The sequence below is a fragment of the Elephas maximus genome, chromosome 22 (genome assembly GCF_024166365.1).
Source record: "Elephas maximus indicus isolate mEleMax1 chromosome 22, mEleMax1 primary haplotype, whole genome shotgun sequence".
Classification (NCBI taxonomy): Eukaryota; Metazoa; Chordata; class Mammalia; order Proboscidea; family Elephantidae; genus Elephas; species Elephas maximus.
This window is the reverse complement of record NC_064840.1, coordinates 12,222,419-12,244,792: the sequence shown is the minus strand read 5'-3', so window position 1 is coordinate 12,244,792 and position 22,374 is coordinate 12,222,419. Positions and strand designations below refer to the sequence as shown.

Here is a 22,374-nt window from a genome sequence, read left to right as displayed (position 1 = left end):
GAACACAATGGGCTGCATGAAAGCTGAAAGGCTAGGGGCATCTGTCAGGAAGACCACTGTTTTGAGAGTCAGGAGACCTGAATTCCAGTCCCGATTCTGACTTGCTGAAGGTCACTCAGCTAGGGAGTGACCGTTCACCACTCTGGGCGCCAGAGTCTCCATGAAGCCAAGACCACAGTCTTTCTTCTAACTCAACCAGCAAGGGAAGTGACCCATTTTGGAAGTGTGAAAACATTTGCTCAATGGGATGAATGATTAGAAAGCAGTTGTGTGAGTTTTCCGGTTATCCACCCCAAAAAACTTCAAGTACCAGATGGCTTTCTCGGAGCAATCTGTCAAGTCACCCAAGAGGGAAAAGCAGCAAAGGATAGTAGACCAGGGTTATTTGGACAGATAAGACTTGAACACTCACTTTATGTGCAAGGAAGATGGAAGAAACTAGACTGAACTTATTATCATCTCATTATTCTCACAAGAAATGTTGATATTATTCCCACTTAATAGTCAAGACCGCTGAGATTGGAGGGTCCAGTGATTCACCCAAGGGCAGTGAGCGTCAGAGCCATAGCTCTTGCTCTAAAACCTGTGCTCTGAACTCATCGTCAAGGCCACTTTATCCAGAATCAAAAGCATCTAGAAAAATGCAAGGAACCAGGGTTTTTCACAGTGCTGTACAATGATTGGATGATTGGAGTCCCTGGGTGGTGTAGACGATTAACCTGCTCAGCTGCCAACTGAAAGGTTGAAGGTTCAAGTCTACCCAGAGGTGCCTCAAAGTAAGGCCTGATGATCTACTTCTTAAAAAATCAGCCATTGGAAACCTTATGGAGCAAAGTTCTCAGACACACATGGGGTTGCCATGAGTCACAGTTGACTTGATAGCAACTGGTGTTTGGTTTATGCAGTCATCAGTGGTTGGAATCAGGAAAGAGCTTTACTGCCATCAAAGAGACTCGGTTGGGTTCAGGAGAGTTGGAATATAACAAATCGCTCTTAACATACAGCTTTCTGAAACTGAGTTGTATGCTCATCTTGTTAGAAGGCTTGGTGCTTGACTACAACCCATTCCCCAGCCACAGAAGTCCAATATGACTTGGCTGAAGAGAGAAGTCTCTGCTTTTGAACATTACCGGGCCGCTAATAAAAAGAAAGAAATTAAAGCAAAGCCAGATAAACAACACAGAGAGATTACATCCAGAGCATGTATCAAGAACGACCTGAAATTTGGGTCCTTGTTCTGGAATTTCTTTACGAGGTGATGAGGCCCGAGAGGAATTTGAGATGGCTCAGAACCCACTTTTATCAATAAGTAGGCTCCAGTTTCTCTTAGGGCCCTGCGTCAGTTTGTTGGGGTATTAAAGACTGGAATGTGTAATTTTACGATTTTCCAAAATGTGCTCTGGCCTTTTTCATGTTATTCTTTTCCTTTTAAACTTGTAACAAATCTGGAAGGGAATCTGAAACTCCAAATTAGTTTGCCCCCCTTTTTTTTTTCTTTTCCTCTTGCCAAGGGTACCCTGCAGCTGTACTTTCTATTATTGAAAAGGGGAACGCCCTGGTTAAATGGAAAACCCAAAGGTTATGATTCCGGCAACAATGGAAAAATTCAGATTTATGAATTTAGGGGGTGGGAAGAAGACTAGGAGGAGAGGAACCAAGGGAGGTGATAGCGAGGACAAAAAACAAGTTGAGTGTGGCTATGTATCCAAGATCCCCCCAAAACTGCCCAGTTCAAGGGTGGAAAATGTGACCACTCGCTCATCTGGATGTTTTCAAACATCTGGATGGTTGGCATGACACCTGGGAGAGTGACTGCATTTTTCATTTTTTTTTTTTCAGATGTGTAGGTATCCTGTGGGTCCCAGATGTGTCCCAGAAAGAGTCTAGCTGAAAATTGATTTGCTTCCTGCTGTTTGGTTTGGGGAGGTTTTTGACTTACCTGTGAGGGTAATCATACTTGGAGAATGATGCAGATGAAGGTGGTGTTTGGTGGAATGCACCCCAAGCTACCCTATCCAGGTTGGGGATCCAATCCAAAACCATAAGATTTACTGTGGAGTAAATGACATCTTAGCTTTACCATATTTTTGCAAACAATGCGCCCACATACATAATGCGTGGCATAGCTTTCCTATGAAAACAGCCCAGGGCAAGGGGATTGTGCGGATGGCAAAAATACAATACAGGCGTTATTTGCGTAAAAATACGGTACATCCTCAAGGGGCTTCTTCTAGTCGCAGTGTCAGCCTCCCTTGCTTACAGCTCAGGTTCCCAATAAAAAGCCTGATACAGAGGCTTGCAAAGATGGACTGGGACAAGGACGATGTGCACTGTTGTACATGGGGTTGCTGTGAGTCAGAACTGACTTGATGGCACCTAAGAACAGCAACAAAGGAGTCAGTGATGTCAAAACGGTTAAGGAAGACCCTCTTTCAGGGACAGAACTATCTCCACTGTCCTACACTACTGTTTTGGACAGGGCTTAACTAGTGCATAGAAAAGGGAAGTAACTTGCTTAGCCAGGAAGCAGCAATGCATTAATTTGTACTGATTCAACAAACATTAACTGTGTACTGGGTATTAGGAGGGGCTTTGGGAATTCATTTAAACTCCCACCCATCCGTCCACTCATCCATTCATCCCCCCACCCACCCATCCGTCCGTCCATCCATCCATCCATATATTCATCCATCTACCCATCCACCCATCCACACACCCACCTACCCACCCCCCCATCCATCCATCCGTCCATCCATCCATCCATCCACCCACCCACCTACCCGTCCAACCATCCACTTACCCACCCACCCATCCTTCTACCGGCCCACCCACCCCATCCATCTATCCCACAGATATTTATTGCATTTCTTATCTGTGTAGCAAGGACATCTTCTCTGAGGAGCAAGGACTTTGTACCTAGACTATTTAGGTTCTAATTCTGACTCCACAGTTTATCAGCCATGTAAGACCTTGGGCAAGTTCCTTAAGCTCTCTGTGCCTCACTTCTTTCATCTGTAAAATGGGGATAATAATAGGTCCTACCTCATAGGGTTGTGGTGAGGATTAAATGAGTTACCTTATACAGAGTGCTTAGAATAGTGCCAGGCAGAGTAAACACCATGTAAGTGTTTGCATTTACAGTTATTATTGCTATTATTATTATTATTACTATGTATAGTGTGTTCCAGGGTCTGGGAATATAATGATGGATAAGGCAGACAAGGAGTCCCTGGGTGGTACAAACAGTAAACATGCTTGGCTGCTGACTAACTAAAGGTTGGAGGTTCGGCGTCTCGGAAGAAAGGCCTGGCGATCTACTTCCGAAAAATCAGCCCTCGAAAACCCTGTGGAGCATAGTTCTACTCTGACACGCATGGGACCTCCATGAGTCGGAGTCAGCTCAGCAGCACCTGGAACTGGAAGACAGACGAGGTCTTGCCTTTATGGAATTTACATTCTGAGGAGGAGGGAAGAGAATTATAATAATTAGTATTCTTTGAATGTTTTCATGCACCTGGGCCCTGGACTGTAATTATCCTTTCCATTTCACACATGAAGAGTTTGAGCTCAGAAAGGTCAAATTGTTTGCCTAGAACTCCATAGTCCAGGACCTTAACCATTACGGTCTACCCCTTTTTATCTGACTGGAGGTTGGAGCTGTTCTCCCAGACTTTATTCTCCAGTTCTTTCGCCAAATGGCCTTCCCAGCCTCGAGCTTTCTGGCGGCTGAACCTGGCCTCACTGGTCTCTTTCTTCCTGTCTTAGCAGATGAAGAATGTTCCACCACAGAGCATCCCTATAAGAAGCCCTACATGGAGACGTCGCCCAGTGACGAGGACCCCTTTTACCGTACCAGTTACCCCCAGCAACAGGGCCTGGGCGCCTCCTACAGGACTGAGTCGGCCCAGCGGCAGGCCTGCATGTACGCCAGCTCGGCACCGCCCAGCGAGCCGGTGCCCAGCCTGGAGGACATCAGCTGCAACACATGGCCAGGCATGCCTTCCTACAGCAGCTGCACCGTCACCACGGTGCAGCCCATGGACAGGCTGCCGTACCAGCACTTCTCCGCTCACTTCACCTCGGGGCCCCTGGTCCCCCGGCTGGCTGGCGTGGCCAACCACGGCTCCCCACAGCTCGGGGAGGGTATGTTCCAGCACCAGACCTCCGTGGCCCACCAGCCTGTGGTCAGGCAGTGTGGGCCGCAGACTGGCCTCCAGTCCCCCAGCGGCCTTCAGCCTCCCGAGTTCCTCTACTCTCACAGCGTGCCGAGGACACTGTCCCCACACCAGTATCACTCTGTGCACGGAGTTGGCATGGTGCCAGAGTGGAGTGACAGCAGCTAGAGCGAGTCTTGCTCCACCACAGACATTTGCCAGAGAAAGAGACAGAGACAGTAGCACGGAGAACCCCACGGACAAGATTTTTCATGTCACCCCATGTTCACGTCTGCACTCCAGACCCCTGGACGCTGATCTAATCAGTCGCTTGAAACCACAATTCAGAAAATATGACTTTGCTGTTTTGTCTCAAAACTTAAAAAAACAAACAAAAAGGAGATGGCTCTCACCCCCTGTGACCACCGCACTCGTCACCAGCCACGTTCCTACCACCGGAGACGCCCTTCCCGCCTCCTTCCTTTGATCTCCAGAGTCTTGCCTCATCGAGTGCTTCCTCCCAGCTCATAGTTGGATTCTTTTGCCTGTCTTGGTGTTAATGTTGACATTGTTATATAATAAATAATAATATATTTTTTTCTTTCAATTATCTTAATGGGACCCAGTCCCTTATTTCGGGGGAGGTCTGAGGCAAGTGTGTTTCAAAATATGTACTTGTGGGGCTCCCCCTCCCCCAATAAACTACCCCTATAGCCTAAATTCTCTACCCTCCCCTTGATTTGGAGCATCTGGGTGGTACAAATGATGAAACACACTCAGCTGCTAACTAACCAAAAGGTTGGAGGTTCGCGTCCACTCAGAGACACCTTGGAAGAAAGGCCTGGTGATCTACTTCCAAAAACTCAGCCATTGAAAACCCCGTGGAGCCCGGTTCTACTCTGACCCACATGGGGTTGCCCTGAGTTGCCGTTGACTGGACGGCAGCTGGTTTTCCCTTGACTAAGAGAAGTAAGTACCTACCTCTGCCGTGGAATGTTTCTGAAAAGGTCCCCTACGCCCCAGCTTCTTTTCGTTTTTGCCCTGCCTTCACCGTCAACATGGCTCTCTGTTTGGCCCTCTATTCCCCGATGGAGTCAGGATAACACTGGACTCCATCTGGCCCCGTATCTTATTCAGCCCGTCTCCTCAGCTCTGTGTCTTTCCACCCGTCTGTTGCTAAGATGTGGCCTATAGCTTCCTGACCGGAAAGCCTGCTTTGAAAAACTTAAAAAGCCCCGGGTTACATGGGGGCTGAACTGTGATAAGCGGGGAGCAAGCCTTGTGTTGAAAAGAGTTGTGAAAAAGCCAAAATAAATATTCTTTCTGATAAAACACAAAGCCAGCCCCAAGCTTCCAATTCTCCATCACCGAAGACCCAACCTGGATGCAACGCAAACTCCAAAAGAAGAGGCGAGACCCACTCACTGACGGCTTCTCTCCAAAAACTCACGTGGACGCCAAATGCTGACACAAAGCTGTGTTTATTGAAAGCAGTAAGCAGTATTAAAAAAAAAAAAGTGTGTAAGTGAAACGTTATTGCAGGGTTCTTCAGATGTAATATTTTACTGGTACTATTTATTTATAAATAAGGAGTTCTAATTAAGTAATAACACGAGATGAAATCCAGCAAGGGAGCTGGCCAAGAGCTTTTAATTTTATTGGTACTCAAAACCAAGTTTGCGTTTTTTTTCTTTCAAATTGTGCTTTGCTTTCTTTCTTTCTTTTTTCATTTTAATTTTAAACTCACCCTAATAAAGAGAACAGGGTAATATGCGAGGCTGCGTACGTCCAAGTATGTGAGAGAGTGTATGTTTGTACGTGAGTGTCTTTATGCAACCATGTCTTCTTGTATGTTGCTAAGGGGGGAGGGTGAGAATTAAGTACTCGTTCCATATATTTGTGTGCCAATTAATGCCTAATAAAGACCATGTGCTTAAAAAAGTACCAGGGCCTTGAATACCCTCCCCTTTTTTTCTTCCTGTTCTTTCTAGACTGAATAGAGGGGAAATTAGATAGAGGTGGTACAAAGGTTAAGGTTCTTGGCTGTTAACCAAAAGGCTGGCAGTTCCAATCCACCCAGAGGTGCCTTGGAAGAAAGGCCTGGCAATCTACTTCTGAAAAATCAGCCATCGAAAACCCTCTGGAGCACAGTTCTACTTTGACACACATGGGGTGTTCGTGAGTCAGAGTCAACTTGACAGCAGCCGGTACTGCTTGGCTGAGGAGATGTCATGGGGCTGTTGTCTTGCACATGAATTCTTCACCCTGTTTGCCTTCTCCTGCTGAACTCAGGGGTATTTAGAATCCATTGTACTTGGGTGTGATGGAGCTGAATATATTTATCCACTGGGTTTTATCCCCCGAATGAAGTGATTTGTTTTAGCTGACAATGTGGTGGCCTTTGAAAAGAAAAATATCACTAGGAACCCCAACTGACTGAAAAGACAAGGTTGGTCATATTGTATCTAGCACCTAACTCTTGATTTTCTGAAGGGTCTCCTTCTTTGAATCAATGGCTGGAATCTAGTGTTTTGAGGTCCCAATGCAAACAACTTTATGGTTTACCAATGGACCAGATATTTATTTAAAACCCACACATCTAGGATTTGTGAGTTTGTCGTCAGTAACACATATGAGGCAGAACAGAGCAGCAAATTGGTGAGCAAATGAGAAATGATTTTTATAATTTCCATTTGCACACCCCTCGGATAATCAGGAACCATCAAATATGCCACATACCCTTGAAATGGGGACACTTGGCTTACTGATGGCAAATTATTCATTTCATCAGGTCCTCCCGGGACCTTTCCTCAGTGAAGAATATCCCTAGAAGTGTGAATTAATTATAAAGAAATGGTAATTCCACTTCTTTCAAGTACAGGGGAGAAACTAGGTCAATGGTCTTTCTGTCCCCTCAGAGACTGAATTAGTCAAGTTTCACCAAATGGGGGCTGATTGTACTCTAAATACACATTTATTCTCATGGGTTCAGTTTAAAAAAAAAAAATTGCCTTTGAAGAAATTACCTCTTGAACTAATTTACCACCTATCCAAGACAGTTCATCAGCATTGTTCTTTCAGAAAAACATCATCCAAATAACAAATTAGTACCTACCCCCCCCGCAACTGAAATAGTTGCTGCCATTGGAAAACCATCAAAAACATTCACAGCAAGTTGCACAAATAAATCAGAAAAGGGACATTCTCATCCCATGGGCAGGCACAGGTTAGCCTCTCTGGGTTTCAAACAGTGGTTGTAATGGATCGTTTCCCTGACTTGGTAGGTTTAAGGATGTAATATCCAAAGGTTTGTGTAGGTTTGTCATGTGTAGATGCCAAGAAGTAAAACATAAATTACTATATTTCTGTAATATATTTAGTAGGTGCTTGCTCTGGGCTGGGGACGTGGTAAATATTAGGGACACAGTGGTGAACAAGTCGATAGGGGCTGTGCGTTCGTGCAGCTCATGGTTTAGGGGGAGGAGCCAAAAACCAAAACCAAACTCGTTGCCACTGAGTCAATTCTGACTCACATGATATAGAGTAGACTGAGTTCCATAGGGTTTTCTTGGCTATAATCTTTATGGAAGCAGATTGTCAGGCCTTTATTCCATGGCACTGCTGGGTGGGTTCGAACCACCAACCTTTTGGTTAGTAGGCAAACGCAAACTGTTTGTGCCACCCAGGTGCTAGTGGGAGAAACAACCCTTAGGTAATCACCTGCATAGTCACTGGATTGCAGTGGTGGGAAGAACAATGAACTAAGCATGCACAGTGCCATGAAGAGATAAGACAAGGTCCGAACCTGATCTGGGATGGTATCTTCTGAGCCTTGAATAATGAATAGGAATAAGCCAGGTGAGCAGTTGGGAGGAAGAGCATTCCAGGCATAGGGAACAGCATGTGCAAAGGCCCTGAGGCAGAAACTGTGGGGAAGGAATGAGTTGCAGGTCCATGAGTGGGTTGAAATCACCTAGTCTGCATTCATTCATTTATTCAACAAACACGTATCAAGGTCTTACCCTTTATTTGTTGAGCACCTGTGAAGCGTGTTGGGCTCCTTTCCAGTTAGTTCCTGTAGCTGGAGAGAACAGATGCTGATGGTTGAACTGGTAGGTTTCTTGGCACCTGAGAGAGGGATGTTACTGAGTACTTCCAGATTCCTCATCCAATACTGGCCACTTGAGTATAGGCCTTGAAGTTATGGGGCAGAAGGATCACCAAGACTTTTAGAGGGAGATCCCCAGGGTATTCTTGGGCTCAGAGAGTTTGAGAATTCTCCCAAGATCACACAGCTGGTGTATGGCAGAGCTCAACAAGAAACCTAAGTTTGTTCAAGCCTTAGCTTCCTCCTCTAATTGAAGGAAATATTCTACCTGTTTCAAAGAACCGTTGTGAGGTTTAAATGAGACAGTATCAGTGGGAGTGTCCAGTAAAGTCCCTAACACAGTAGATATTCTATAAAACGCTTGAAAGACCGTAAGCAATGAAAGCCTAGTTAAATATCGTTTTTTATTTGTTGGTTTAGCAAATGTATATTTGAGGATAATAATACCTGCTGATCACGAGAGATCGAGAAAATAGGAAATCTCATAAACTGATGATCGGAATGAAAATAATCTCAACTTTTCAGGAGGAGAGTTTGGCAAAGCATATCAAAAGCCTTAGAAATGTGCTAATCATTTATCTGGTAATTCCACCTTGAGGAACTGGCCCTAAAGAGGTAATCGGAGATATGCATAAAGATTAATTGACTGAGAAGTTCCTCATGATTTTTTAGATCATGGATTTTTAAAATCATGCATACTTATTGGGAACAACCTTAATACTCCCAAAATATGGGGTTGGTTTAAAAAATTAGGGTACGCACATACAATGAAATGCCACGGGGCCATTCAAAAACACCTTTGTGAAGATAGTTGAAGATACACTCAGCTTCTCAGTTTTATTAACGACACCTTCATCCCTTCATGCTTAGAGAGCAGAAACACACCGTTAGGGTACATAAGAATGGTAACGGTGGCAGGATTCCGGGCGCTTAAATTGTCTTTATGCTTTTGGATAGTTGCCAAATTTTCTGTGACGAAGCTGGATTCTGTTTGTAAGTAGGAATGTTGTTACGTCGTTAGTCGCCATGGAGTCGGCTCCGACTCAGGGTGACCTTATGTACACCAGAACAAAATGTTGCCGGGTCTCGCGCCGTCCTCACAATCATCGGGGTGTTTGAACCCATCGTTGCAGCTATGGAGTCAGCACATCTCATTGAGGGGTTCCCTCTTTTTCACTGGCCCTCTACGTTACTGAACATAACGTCCTTTTCTAGTGGTTGATCTTTCCTGATGACGTGTCCTAATTAAGGGAGAAAAAGTCTCTCTTTCCTGGCTTCTAAGGAACGTTCTGGCTGTACTTTCCCCAAGATAGATTTGTTCATTCTTCTGGCAACCCAGGTATACTCAGTATTCTTTGCCAACACCGTAATTCGGATGTATCAGTTCTTCTTCAGACTCTTTTTTTCATTGTCCAGCTTTTGCAAGCATATGAGGTTATATATAATCAAATCTAGTTTATATTTTGGTTACTAAACAAAATGAGGATGGAAACCCTGGTGGCGCAGTGGTTGAGGGCTCGGCTGCTAACCAAAAGGTCGACAGTTTGAATTCACCAGCCGCTCTTTGGAAACCCTATGGGGCAGTTCTGCTCTGTCCTATAGGGTCACTATGAGTTGGAATCAACTCGATGGCAATGGTTTTTTCTGGCAAACAAAACGAGTTTGTAAGGAAGGTGGGGATACTCCTGTCTACTTTGAGGATGAAGGGATAGAGATCCAATGACAGGTGACATTGGCCTGGTCAGTGACAGCTGGGTACCAATCCTTCAGCAGGTTGCTAATCACAGGATACTCTGCCTCAGAAACAAGGAGAAGCCTGGATGCTTCTAGCTGCAATTCCTGGGATTACTGCTTGCTTTCTCTTGGTGCGTTAGGCCATTGTCCTGGGTCGAATTGTTAAATATATATATAATACACACACACATTGAATCAGGCACTGGTAAGAACCTCACCTTTGACATCTAACCAACCTGAGTTATAAACTTATCTGTCACTTACTGCTTCTGTGACCTTGGGTGGCTCACTTAACCTCTTCAGCCTTCCATTTAATCACCTGTGAAATTAATGCAGTACTTGCCCCAGAGGGTCCCAGTGAGGATTCCGTGAGACACTGAGCGTAAAGTACTTAACACAGTGCCTGGCACGGAGGATGTGCTCAATAAATGTTAGCTTTTAAATAGATGAATTACTATTATTGGTATTAATTCTTCTTCCTCTTTCTTTTCCACTCCTCCTCCTATTTTGTTAGCAAAATCTCCTCCTTAGCCTTGAGCTCAGTAAAAAAAAATAAAAATAGACAAACCCTTGGCCATAGAGTTGATTCTGATTCATAGCAACCCTATAGGACAGAGTAGAGCTGCTGCATAGGGTTTCCAAGGAGTGGCTTCTAGATTCACACTCATGGCCTTTTGGTTAGCAGCTGAGCACTTAACCACTGTGCCACCAGGGCTCCTTAAGCTCGGTTAAAAAAACCCAAAAGCTCAGTAGGGGCTAGGAAATCACCATCATCATCATCACCTTCAACAACAGTTAAAACACAGCTGTCCCACACACGACCCTCTCAGACATCATCTCAAACATAACTTAAATAGCTGACTTTGTAAGTGGTTATCAACCCTGCATCCTCCGTGACAACAGATAGGCCATAGTGATATCCATCATGCCAAAAAGCTGGTGATTTAGCGCCTTCTCTTTTGGCCCTCAGAATGCATTTTTCTATCACTTGGTAAACGCAGTCATGCATTTTAACCCTTCTAAATATGCTAGCTTTAGGGTTCTTAGGCTTACTTGGTCCCTGTTCCTAGAACTGCAATTCTAGGGAAAAAGCCTGGTGTGTTGGTTGAAGTTTATTCCTGGAGGTCTTCTCCTGGGGCCAGGGGAGTTTTGTGAGGGCAGAGAACTTTCCAGTCTTGTTTGCTTATATTTTCATCCTGGAAGGTGTTCACCAACTGTGTCTTGAATGAATGAATTAATAAATGACTCCATGGTTGTGCTCATTGGATAAGGCAAGGGAAATGCCTGTTGGGTGGACCATCAGGAAGCCAGAACTCGCTCCTTACCCACCCTGTGTCTCCTGGCTCCACACCAACACTCACATCAGAGCTCCTTCTCTCTCTCTCTCTTTTAAAAATAATATTTTATTGTGTTTTTGGTGAAGGTTTACATAGCAGTTTAGGTTCCCATTCAACAACTTCTACATACACAAGTTGTTCAGTGACATTGGTTACATTCTTCACAATGGGTGAGCGTTCTCATTACTTCCATTCTGGTTGTTCCATTTCCATTAATCTAGTTTCCCTTTCCCCTTACCTTCTCATCATTGTTTTAAGGTAATTGTTGGCCATTTAGTCTCATATAGGTGATTTTTTAAAGGAGCACAGTACTTGTGGGTGTTACTCATTTTTTGAACCAATTTGTTTTTTAGCTACGAGGTGACTTCAGGAGTTAGTTTCGGTTCAAGGTTTGAAGAGTATTTCAGGGCAATAGTTTTGGGGAGTCCTCTAGTCTCAACCAGTCCAGCAGGTCTGATTTTTTTTTTTTAAAGGAGTTTGAGGTTCTGTTCCACATTTTTCTCCCATTCTATCAAGGTTCATCTATTGCGGCCCTGACAAGAATGATTGGTGGTGGTAGCCGGGCACCATCTAGTTCATCTGGTCTCAGGGTAGATGAGGCTGTGGTTTTGTATAGACTATTTGTCCTATAGACAAATAGTTTCTTCCTTGAGTCTTTGGCTTCCTTCTTTGTCTTTTTCAACTCCTCTTTTCAGGTGAACTCTAAGCTCAGGCGTACCTGGACTCTGAGTCCCAATCTGATAGAGTTTATCAGACACTCAGTGGGCATATTGTGCCTAAGATCAGCTCACAAAATCTTCTGCTTTACTTGGTCACCCTGGACCACATGAGAGGAGCCCCCGTTTTTATCTCTGAAGTCCTGGGAATGCCGGATGTAAGTACTCTTTCAAGAAGAGGAAACTGAGGCCTGGGTGTCTCCAAAGCAGGAATAGTGACTTGGCCAGGGGTTACTTAGTGGTAGATCTGGGGCAAAAACCTGGACAAAATTATTTGTGTTTTGTAACCCTCACGTGTTGGATATTTGTTGTCTTGTGTCCCTGTATCCATTCCTCCTTCTTTTGGAGAAGGAAACCCAACTTCCTTTTGGGGCCTTATCTCTACTTCATCATGTGTGGTCATGGTGGGTATAGCAGATGCTGGCAGAGTCCTGGCTTTATCCTCTGGGCCCATCCTGAGGTCTCCTGCAACTTCAGTAGATAGTTCCTGTATACACACATATGCTTTCTGTTTCAAGCATTTGTGTCTCTCTGCCTAAGGTCTTTGTCTGGCTTCAGGTGTGTTCTTGGCCTGTGTGGGTGGTAGGTTATACATGCCAAGAAATTAACGTCCCCTGGCGTGTCTCTCGGAGCCCCAGTGGCACAGCCGTTAAAGCACTTGGCTGCTAACTGAAAGGTCGGTGGTTCAAACCCACCAGCTGCTCAGAGGGAGAAAGATGTGGCAGCCTGCTTCCATAAAGATAACAGACTAGGAGACCCTATGGGGCAGTTCTGCTTTGCTCTGCGGGGTGGCTATGAGTCGGAATTGACTTGACTTGACTTGACAGCAGTGCATTTTGGGGGAATGCCTTTTTAGCAATGAGGGACAGAAGTTGGTGTATAAATACCTCAGCTTCCTCTCTGCTTGGCGGGACAATTTTGAGTGTGCGCTACATAGTCTCCTAGAGGGTCTTCAGCAGGATAGAGCCCCATTTGCCCACAGAGGTGACCCACTCACTAGCATACACTTTCTTGGCTTTCTTCCCCTCCTCATCTCACTTCCTACTTCATCACTCAAATACCCCACTGTATCCAAATCCTTGTCTCAGGGTCTGCTTTGGGGAAACCCAAACTAAGAGAGTGAAGCTGTTAATCCAAGAGTTATCCCTCCGTCAGACAAGGGGGTACGAGCCCTTGACCCAGCAAAGGCTAAATGACTCTTCCCTCCAGAGAGAGAATCTTGAACAGAGAAATAAACAGACAAGCTACTGGTGCTCATTCTGTCTAGCCCCTAACGAAACCTTGTTGTAGTTCTTTCCACTTAGAAACCTGTCTTAGTTATCTAGTGCTGCTATAACAGAAATACCACAAGCGGATGGCTTTAACAAAAGAGAAATTTATTTTCTCACAGTCTAATAGGCTAGAGGTCCAAATTTAGGGCGTCAGCTCCGGGGGAAGTCTTTCTCTCTGTGTTGGCTCTGGAGGAAGGTCCTTCTCGTCAACCTTCCTCTGGACTAGGAGCTTCCCCTCACAGGAACCCCAGGTCCAAAGGACGCACTCTGCTCCTGGTGCTTCTTTCTTGGTGGTACGAAGTCCCCACACTCTGCTTGCTTCCCTTTCCTTTTATCTCTTTGAGATAAAAGGTGGTGCAGGCCACACCCCAGGGAAACTCCCTTTACCTTGGATCAGGGATGTGACTTGAGCGAGGGTGTTATATCCTACCCTAATCCTCTTTAACCACAGGCAGAGATTAGGATTTATAACACCTAGGAAAATCACAAAATGGAGGACAACCACACAATGCTGGGAATCATGGCCTAACCAAGTTGACACACATTTCTGGGGGACACAATTCAATTCATGGCAACCCCCAAGGTTATCCTTTTGTTATAATTATGCTTCTCTAATCTTCCCGTCACCTCTCCCTTTCAGAGCTTGCATGCACAGTTATATAGGCTGCCCACTGCACAACCATAGGGCGCATCATTCACATTGATAATCTATCGGAATGGTGCCCCTTGGAGTTGGGCAGTACACATCCTGTCCAACTGTTCATGGCAGTCCTGTACCATTATCTCTTCAAGACATTCAATTTCTTCAGGATTGTACCATAACTGATAACCTTGATGTGGAAATAACTTAGAGGTGTCCTAGTCCAGCCCTCTGCCTTCAGGTAGGTGAACGTCTAACTCCCCAGGGATGAGATCGTTGCAGTGTAGCTGAATCCTGCTGAAACACAATTCGGATACTCTTTAGGTTAAAGTTGGCCCCTAAAACATGATTCCAGAGGACAAAAACCAGGTATCCACAAGGGCAACATGGAGCAGAAGACCGCCTTTGCTTTTTCAATATCAGTTCTATACAGGGGTTGAGCTGTTTTTCTGCTACTTGTGTGTTGTTGTTGTCGTTAGGTGTCGTGGAGTTGATTCCAACTCATAGCGACCCCACGTAACAGAGTAGAACTGCCCCATAGGGTTTCCTAGACTGTAATCTTTACCAGTCAGATCACCTGGTCTTTCTCCCATGGAGCTGCTGGATGGGTTCGAACCACCAACCGTTCGGTTAACTGCTGAGCGCTTAACCACAGAGCCGGCTCCTTAGCTGCTTGTATAAGACTTGAAATAACTAACGAGAAACCCTACCAAGGCCAGTGGCTTTTCTCTATTCTATCTGCTACCTGCCTCCTTTCCCTGGAGAAAAATAGGGTGGAAGGGAGAGAAGGAAAGGAGATAAAAGGACTCACGGAAAGCTTTTACATTGCTCTAATTTCTGAAACATAAAAGCTATTCTTTTAGAGTAAATCCATTTATTCCCCGTGGCATTAAGGATAGAGAAATTCCTAGGAAAATAATTTGTCAAGCCCCAACTGATCAAAGATACATATGAAAGGACCCCCCCCCTACTTTTTTTCCCTTCCCAAGGAAAAAACCAGCCCCCATCTCAGCTCAGAATGAATTGGCAATTCATTTACTGACTGTCAGATAAAGTAGCACAATTCCCAACACATCTTTTGCTGGGATGGGACCAGAAGGAAGCAATTCTGTGCCCACCGAGTGTACAAGCTGGGGGTATGTTAGTGATTAAGGGATCCTGGCCTCAGGGAGGCAGAGAGATATGACTCAGATTCGCAAATGCACCATAAATCTCCCTCTTTTATTCAAAATGTGTGTTTTATAGTCGTTTCCTGGCCAATTGCTGCCTTGAATAAATATATAACATATCTGGATTTAGCTTTTCAGCCCAGAGCTGGGATTTGTCTCAAGGGCCAAGTATTCTTGATATTTCCAAGAGCTAGAAAAGAGCAAATAATGAAGCTCTCTTTTCTTCCCGACTCACCAGCCGCACCCCACATAAAAAATAAAAAATAGATGTCAGTGCTAACTGGGCCAAGAGAGATAAAGTGGCACCTGCTCATTTGGACTGATTTTTTATATTCTCCCAACAGGCCTCCATTTTCCTTCCTCTACTAGGCATACACTAATGACATTGCAAAGTCTGAAGGTCATTGATTGCATTCGATTAGATCCACTACCTCAGATGTTTGGCCCAAAGACCTTGGCTTGGGGGATCAAGGGTTTCCAAAAAAAGTTTTTAGGAGATCTCCATTTGTTTTTGAAGTGCCAAACCTCCCAACCAATTTCTATCCCATTGCATCAAGGCAGCCACTTCAGAAGTGGGGAAGGGAGAAGGTCAAAGACTTCATTCACCCTGCTCCTCCTTTGCCATGAACTTCAGTTGAGTTTGGGATTCAAGGTCCAGACTGCTTCCGTAGTCTCACTTAGTGAGGGCAGATTATGTGATAGTCACTTTATATGATTATCATTGTTGTGGTTAGTTGCAATGGAGTTGGCTCCAACTCATGGCAGCCCCACGTACAACAGAATGAAATGTTGCCTGGTCCTGTTCCATCTCCACGATCGTTGGTATGTTTGGGTTTGCTGTTGCAGCCATGTGTCAATCTATCTCACTGAGGATTCTCTCATCTTTGCTGGCCCTCCACTTTACCAAACATGATGTCCTTTTCCAGTGATCAGTTAGTCCTGATGACACATCCTAAGCAAGCAAGTGAGGTCTTGGGCAATATTCTCTGACTCAGGGTTTTCAGCAGTTAATTTTTGGCAGTAGGTAGCCAGGCCTTTCTTCCTAGTCCGAGTCTGGAAGCTCTGCTGAAACCCGTGCACCATGGGTGATTGGGGTGCCGTGGATGGCTTTTATATGGCCTTTCTCGCCATGGTCTAGTAATTCCCACCAAATGATTGGGTGGGGCTATGCAAATAAGGTGCTTGTGGCCCACCAACGGGGGTAGAGAACTTACTAATAATGCAAATAAGGTGCATGACACCCTTGAAGGGGTGGGACCATGCAAATAAAGTGTATGGAACCTTAATAAGGGAATTGGTCAGTTTTGCCATCCCACTAGGCTTAAAATGAGCCATCCCAGAGGTGGAAAGGTGGAACCTTGCTACCATCAAGAAGAATAGCCAGGAGTGGAGCATGTCCTCTGGACCCAGGGTCCTGCACTGAGAACCTTCTAGACCCAGGAGACAGAGAGAGCTGTAACACTGGAGACAGCGAGAAGCAGCAGCAAGCGTGGCAGAATCCAGCAGCGAGAAACGGCAGAGCCAGAAGACAGATATGAGTCGGCCCACTGAGAGAGCCAGCTACAGTGGGTATGGCAACCCATGGAGCAGGATAGCTGAGTGCCTTAAGGCAGAAGGCTTGCTGGCAAAGTGGGGTACCTCTGGACACTAATCGGTGGAGCTCAAGAGCTTCATAATGCTTGCTCAAACAGCGCCGAGGCCAGGCCTAAGCAGGGCCAAGGGCCGAGGGCTGAAGGCCGAGAGAGGAGGCCTGTCCTGAGGTGAGTGAGAGAATCTTCTCTTCAGGGCGCTGAGGGGAGCCCTACAAAGGGAGCGGAGAGAGCTGTCCTGCATGTAGGAGGCTTTGTCTACATGCTTCCTGATCCTGACCCCGAGTTGTGGCCTGTTGATCCTGACCCCCAGTTGTAACCTGTTACTTCCCTAATAAACCCCTTAATGGTGAGTAATGTCTGTGAGTTCTATGTGACCACTGCAATGAATTATCGAAAGTAAAGAGTGCCCTGGGACTGTGGAGAGATTGGAACACTTCTACACTGCTGATGGGAATGTCAAATGGTACAACCACTTTGGAAATCTATTTGGCGCTTCCTTAAAAAGTTAGAAATGGAACTACCATACGATCCAGGAATCCCACTCCTTGGAATATATCCTAGGGAAATAAGAGCCTTTACACGAACAGATATATGCACACCCATGTTTATTGCAGCACTGTTTACAATAGCAAAAAGATGGAAGCAATCAAGGTGCCCATCAACGGATGAATGGTTAAATAAATTATGGTATATTCACACAATGGAATACTACGCATCGATAAAGAACAGTGAGGAATCTGTGAAACATTTCATAACATGGAGGAACCTGGAAGGCATTATGCTGAGTGAAATTAGTTGCAAAAGGACAAATATTGTATAAGACCACTATTATAAGAACTTGAGAAATAGTTTAAATTGAGAAGAAAATATTCTTTTGTGGTTACGAGAGGAGGGAGGGTGGGAGGGTGGGAGAGGGCTGGTCACTAATTGGTTGGTAGATAAGAACTACTTTAGGTGAAGGGAAAAACAACACACAATACAGGGGAGGTCAGCACAGCACAACTGGACTAAACCAAAAACAAAGAAGTTTTCTGAATAAACTGAATGCTTCGAAGGCCAGCGTAGCAGGGGCAGGGGTTTGGGGACCATGATTTCAGGGGACATCTAAGTCAATTGGCATAATAAAAGCTATTAAGAAAACATTCTGCATTCCACTTTGAAGAGTGGCGTCTGGGGTCTTAAATGCTAGCAAGCAGCCACCTAAGATGCATCAATTGGTCTCAACCCACCTGGATCAAACGAGAATGAAGAGCACCAAGGACACAAGGTAATTACGAGTCCAAGAGACAGAAAGGGCCACATGAACCATAGACTACATCATCCTGAGACCAGAAGAACTAGGTGGTGCCTGGCTACAACCGATGACTGCCCTGACAGGGAACACAACAGAGAACCCCTGAGGGAGCAGGGATCAGTGGGATGTAGACCCCAGATTCTCATAAAAAGACCAGACTTAATGGTCTGACTGAGACTGGAAGGACCCCAGTGGTCATGGTCACCGGACCTTCTGTTGGCCCAGGACAGGAACCATTCCCGAAGCCAACTCTTCAGACATGGATTGGACTGGACAATGGGTTGGAAAGGGATGCTGGTGAGGAGTGAGCTTCTTGGATCAGGTGGGCACTTGAGACTATGTTGGCATCTCTTGCCTGGAGGGGAGATGAGAGGGTGGAGGGGGTTAGAAGCTGGCAAAACGGACATGAAAAGAGAGAGTGGAGGGAGAGAATGGGCTGTCTCATTAGGGGGAGAGTAATTGGGAGTATGTAGCAAGGTGTGTATAGGTTTTTATGTGAGAGACTGACTTGATTTGTAAACTTTCACTTAAAGCACAATAAAAATTATATATATATATATATATAAAAGAGTGCCCTGGGAGGGACGACTGGTGTCAGAACTGGTAAAAAGGGAGGAAAGAGGAGGCATGTCTGACTTCTACCTCGTAGGAATCAGCCTTGGGCTGATGTTGATCTTGATCCTCTCTCTTTCCCCCGTGAGGTTAGACGAGGGGGTCCGATGATGCCACCGCAGATTTTTACAGTGACCCCCGGTGGTATTTGAAATACTGGTGGCATAGCTTCCAGCATGAGAGCAACACACAAGCCACCATAGTACCACAAACTGACAGGCTGATGGTGGATGGTTGTCCTACAAAGGCCCCAAACTTGTCTTTGAGCTTTTTAGAAGTCAAAGCAAAAAAAGGAGACCCTACTCAATTACAGGAAATCCTGGTGGTGTAGTGTTTAAGAGCTTGGCTGCTAACCAAAAGGTCCACAGTTTGAATCTACCAGCTGCTCCATGGAAACCCTATGGGGCAGTTCTACTTTGTTCTATAGGGTCACTGTGAGCTGGAATTGACTTGACGGCAATGGGTTTGGTTTTGGTTTACTCAGTAATAAGATTCCCACTCTTTCCCTTTGGCGTGTGCAGAAATGATTATTTATCCCCATTTTACAGGTGAGGAAATGGAGGCTTAGAAGGGTTGTCACTTGCTGGGGTAGACAAACACTTCCACTTCCTTCATTCACTGGTCTAGGCACTTGCAAAGTGTTGAGCGACAAAACCCAAAACAATACGATCCCTGCCCTCAAGTAGATCTCAGTCCAGTGTGACATTAAACGTCTTGTTCCCGGATTCCTGAGAGATAGCTCAGCATCTGGCAGGAAGTGGGTGCTCAGAAACCTTCCGCCAACCAGGCAGGCTGACTGATCTAAGTTGGAGAGAATGTTAATCTTGATATATGTGAAGAAGTCACTGAACACTTTCTCGTTTCCCAGAGAAAGTAGTTAAGAACACTTAGTAGTCAGAGTGTAGTCAGCAATCTTGTGTCACTTTCAAGTTACATATCAAATCAGAACATTGGCATGGAGTGAGGCTCAAAGGACGGGGTCAAGGCGTGTGTGGTGCCATAGCAGAGCTGAGACAGACTGCTTGGAATCAAGTCCTACCCCTGCCATTTCTCAGCAATGCCCCATCTGGTCAACTTCTTCAACTTTGTGTGGTCTGAAGTCTTGTAAAATATTGATGGTAAGGTTGCTTGTGAATTAAATGAATGAAGGTTTATGGAAGGAACTCTTTGCACAGTGCCAGGTGCCTAACGGGAGTTGCTGGGTGATGTGAATGATTAATGTGCTTAGCTACTAACCGAAAGTTTGGCCGTTTGAATCCACCCAGAGGTGCCTTGGAAGAAATGCTTGGCGATCTCTTTTTGAAAGATCCCAGCCACTGAAAACCCTATGGAGTACAGCTCTACCCTGAAGCACATGGGGTCACCATAAGTTGGAATAGACTCGATGGCAACTGGTTAGGCCCATAATGAGCACTCAGAAAACAGCGCTGATTACAGTTACTGTCTGCGTCCCATCTATTTCTATAAAGCCTTTGAAGCTGCTCGCAAAAATACATGCAATTCACAAAGAGCAATTAATAAAATAAAATCCACAGAGAGTAAGGTGGTGGTGGTTGTTGTTAGTTGTCAAGTTGGCTCCGACTCATGGTGACCTTATGTATAACAGAACGAGGTGTTGCCAGGTCCTGCACCATCTTCATGACCATTGATACGTTTGAGTTCATTGTTGTAACTTTTGTGCAGTGCCTTCTAACCTAGAGGGCCCATCTTCCAGCACTGTGTTGGACAATATTATGATCCATAAGGATTTCTGTTGATACATAAGGTTTTCACTGGTTAATTTTCAAAAGCAGATTGCCAGATCTTTCTTCCTAGTCTAGCATATGGGGGAAGTGATGCTCCCCAGCACTCAGGGCTGAGCTAAAGACAGGCCAGGCCTGGGGTAGGAAGCAGGCAGTGACATCCTTGATCTTCGAATCTTCCGAGGGTAGCCATTGAAGGTGATACAATTTCTACCTGGCTCCTCTCTCTCTCCCATCCCCTCTTGGGACACTCACTCTTGAAACCCAGACACCATGTTGTGAGGAAGCCCAAACCAGCCTATCAGGAGAGACCACAAGGCGAGACACACATAGCAAGGAACTAAAGCCCCCAACCCACAGTCAGCATCCAAGACTAAAGACATGTGAATAAAGAGCCTTCAAATAATCCCAGCCCCCAGCTTGGGCAACAGAGTGCAGAGATAATTTGCCCTTGCTGTGCCCTGTCCAAATTCCTGACCCACAGAATCCGAGAGCATAATAAAGGATTGTCTTAAGCCACTAAGTTTTAGGCTATTTTGCTTCTCAGCCATAGGAACTGGAACATCCTGTCTAGTTACTAGAAATATACTTGGCTCTGAGCTTCCTAGCTGCCAAAACAAAGAGAGAATTATAGTTAGTTACAAGAGTCCGCAAGTTTGTAAAAGACAAACAAATCGAGATGTTTGCTAAAAACCAGAAGGGAGTTCTCCCTGAGGTTCTTGTAAAGACACGGAGGTGCTCTGGAGTTTTTCAGGGATGTTCTCGATCATTCCACCATGAGAGACTCAATAGCAAATATTCTAGGACTGTTTCTCCTGGCTTCCCTCAATCGACTAAAACCACCAAATCACAATTTGGGAAAATCGAGTCTTCCAAGAGGCCAAAATAACAAGGTTGGGTTGCCCAGCTCTCTGCTGGTCTGGCTTAACCCAAGGAGATGTTTTACGGAAAACCATAAGCCATGAGGTCAGGGCCTTTATCGACAGCATCTAGAGCAGGACCTGGAACAGAGGCAATGTTCGGTGTGTTTGTTGAATGAATAAAAAATAAATGACTGTACCTCATTCAGACAATCCTTCACTGATATATCTGACCATCAAGAAGCTGCAAGAAGCGTCCCGTTTAAAGAGGTAAGAAATCAGCTTTGAGATTCAGAGAAATCCAGGTTCAAATCCCACCCAAAGCCACTTACTAGCTGTGTGACCCCAGGCAAGTTACTTCACTTCTCTGTGCCTTGGTTTCCTTATCTCTGAGATGGCGATGGTGGTGGTTGTTAGCTGCCGTCGAGTCGGTTCTGGCTGTTGGTGACCCCATGTGTGCAGAGTAGAACTGCTCCATAGGGTTTTCAAGGCTATGACCTTTCAGAAGCAGATTGCCAGAAGTGAGGCACCTCTGGGTGGGTTCAAACCGCCGACCTTTTGGCTAGTAGTTGAGTGCTTTACTGTTCGTGCCACCCAAGGACAGTGATAATAATAGTACCCAGTTCTGAGTATAATAAGCACCACAGTCGTTTTTGGAAGGCTCCCAGGCGGGAAAGCTGTGATGGGCGTGAGCAGCTGCAGAGGGCCTCTCCCTCCTGCTTACTCTCTCTTTCCCGGGTTTCACACTCTCCCCAGCCACTTGAGAAAGACAAGTTGCAGTTTCAAGTGGTTCCCCTGGGAACGGTCCCCAGGTAGGAGGCTGGGGCGGGACCATCTCCCCAGCACTCAGATCTGAGCTAAAAACAGGCCAGGCCGGGGGGTGGGGTGAGACTGGTGGGGGGCTCCCAGTCTGCGGGGAAGCAGGGCAGCCAGGGTGCCCATCCTACAGTCCTAAACGCCCTACTTCCTCCCCTCCCCCAGCACGCCCTGTCAGGCCTTCTCTTCTCGAGGAGGGACTGTAAGTACTTTAGACAACAGGCTGATAGTGTCAGAGGAGATGGATGGGACAGGCCGCTTATCTTGCTTAAAGAGACACGACCGGCCAGGCCCCGCTGCACTCCCCCACCTCTTGCTTCCCTGTCCTG

At 45.6% G+C, this 22,374-nt stretch overlaps 1 protein-coding gene across 10 annotated transcripts in view; it reads left to right on the top strand.

The window, feature by feature from the left end:
- TBX5 (T-box transcription factor 5) overlaps window positions 1-6,429 on the top strand; it is a 109,399-nt gene extending 102,970 nt beyond the window's left edge. For 9 of the 10 annotated variants that reach the window (XM_049865241.1, XM_049865237.1, XM_049865235.1 and 6 more), the window contains one exon: window positions 3,766-6,429. In XM_049865241.1, the coding sequence (XP_049721198.1) occupies window positions 3,766-4,343 (578 nt within the window). In that variant the 3' untranslated portion in view covers window positions 4,344-6,429. The remainder of the gene's footprint in view (window positions 1-3,765) is intronic. The other variant, XM_049865232.1, reaches the window with a different exon arrangement.
- Window positions 6,430-22,374: the final 15,945 nt, after the last annotated feature.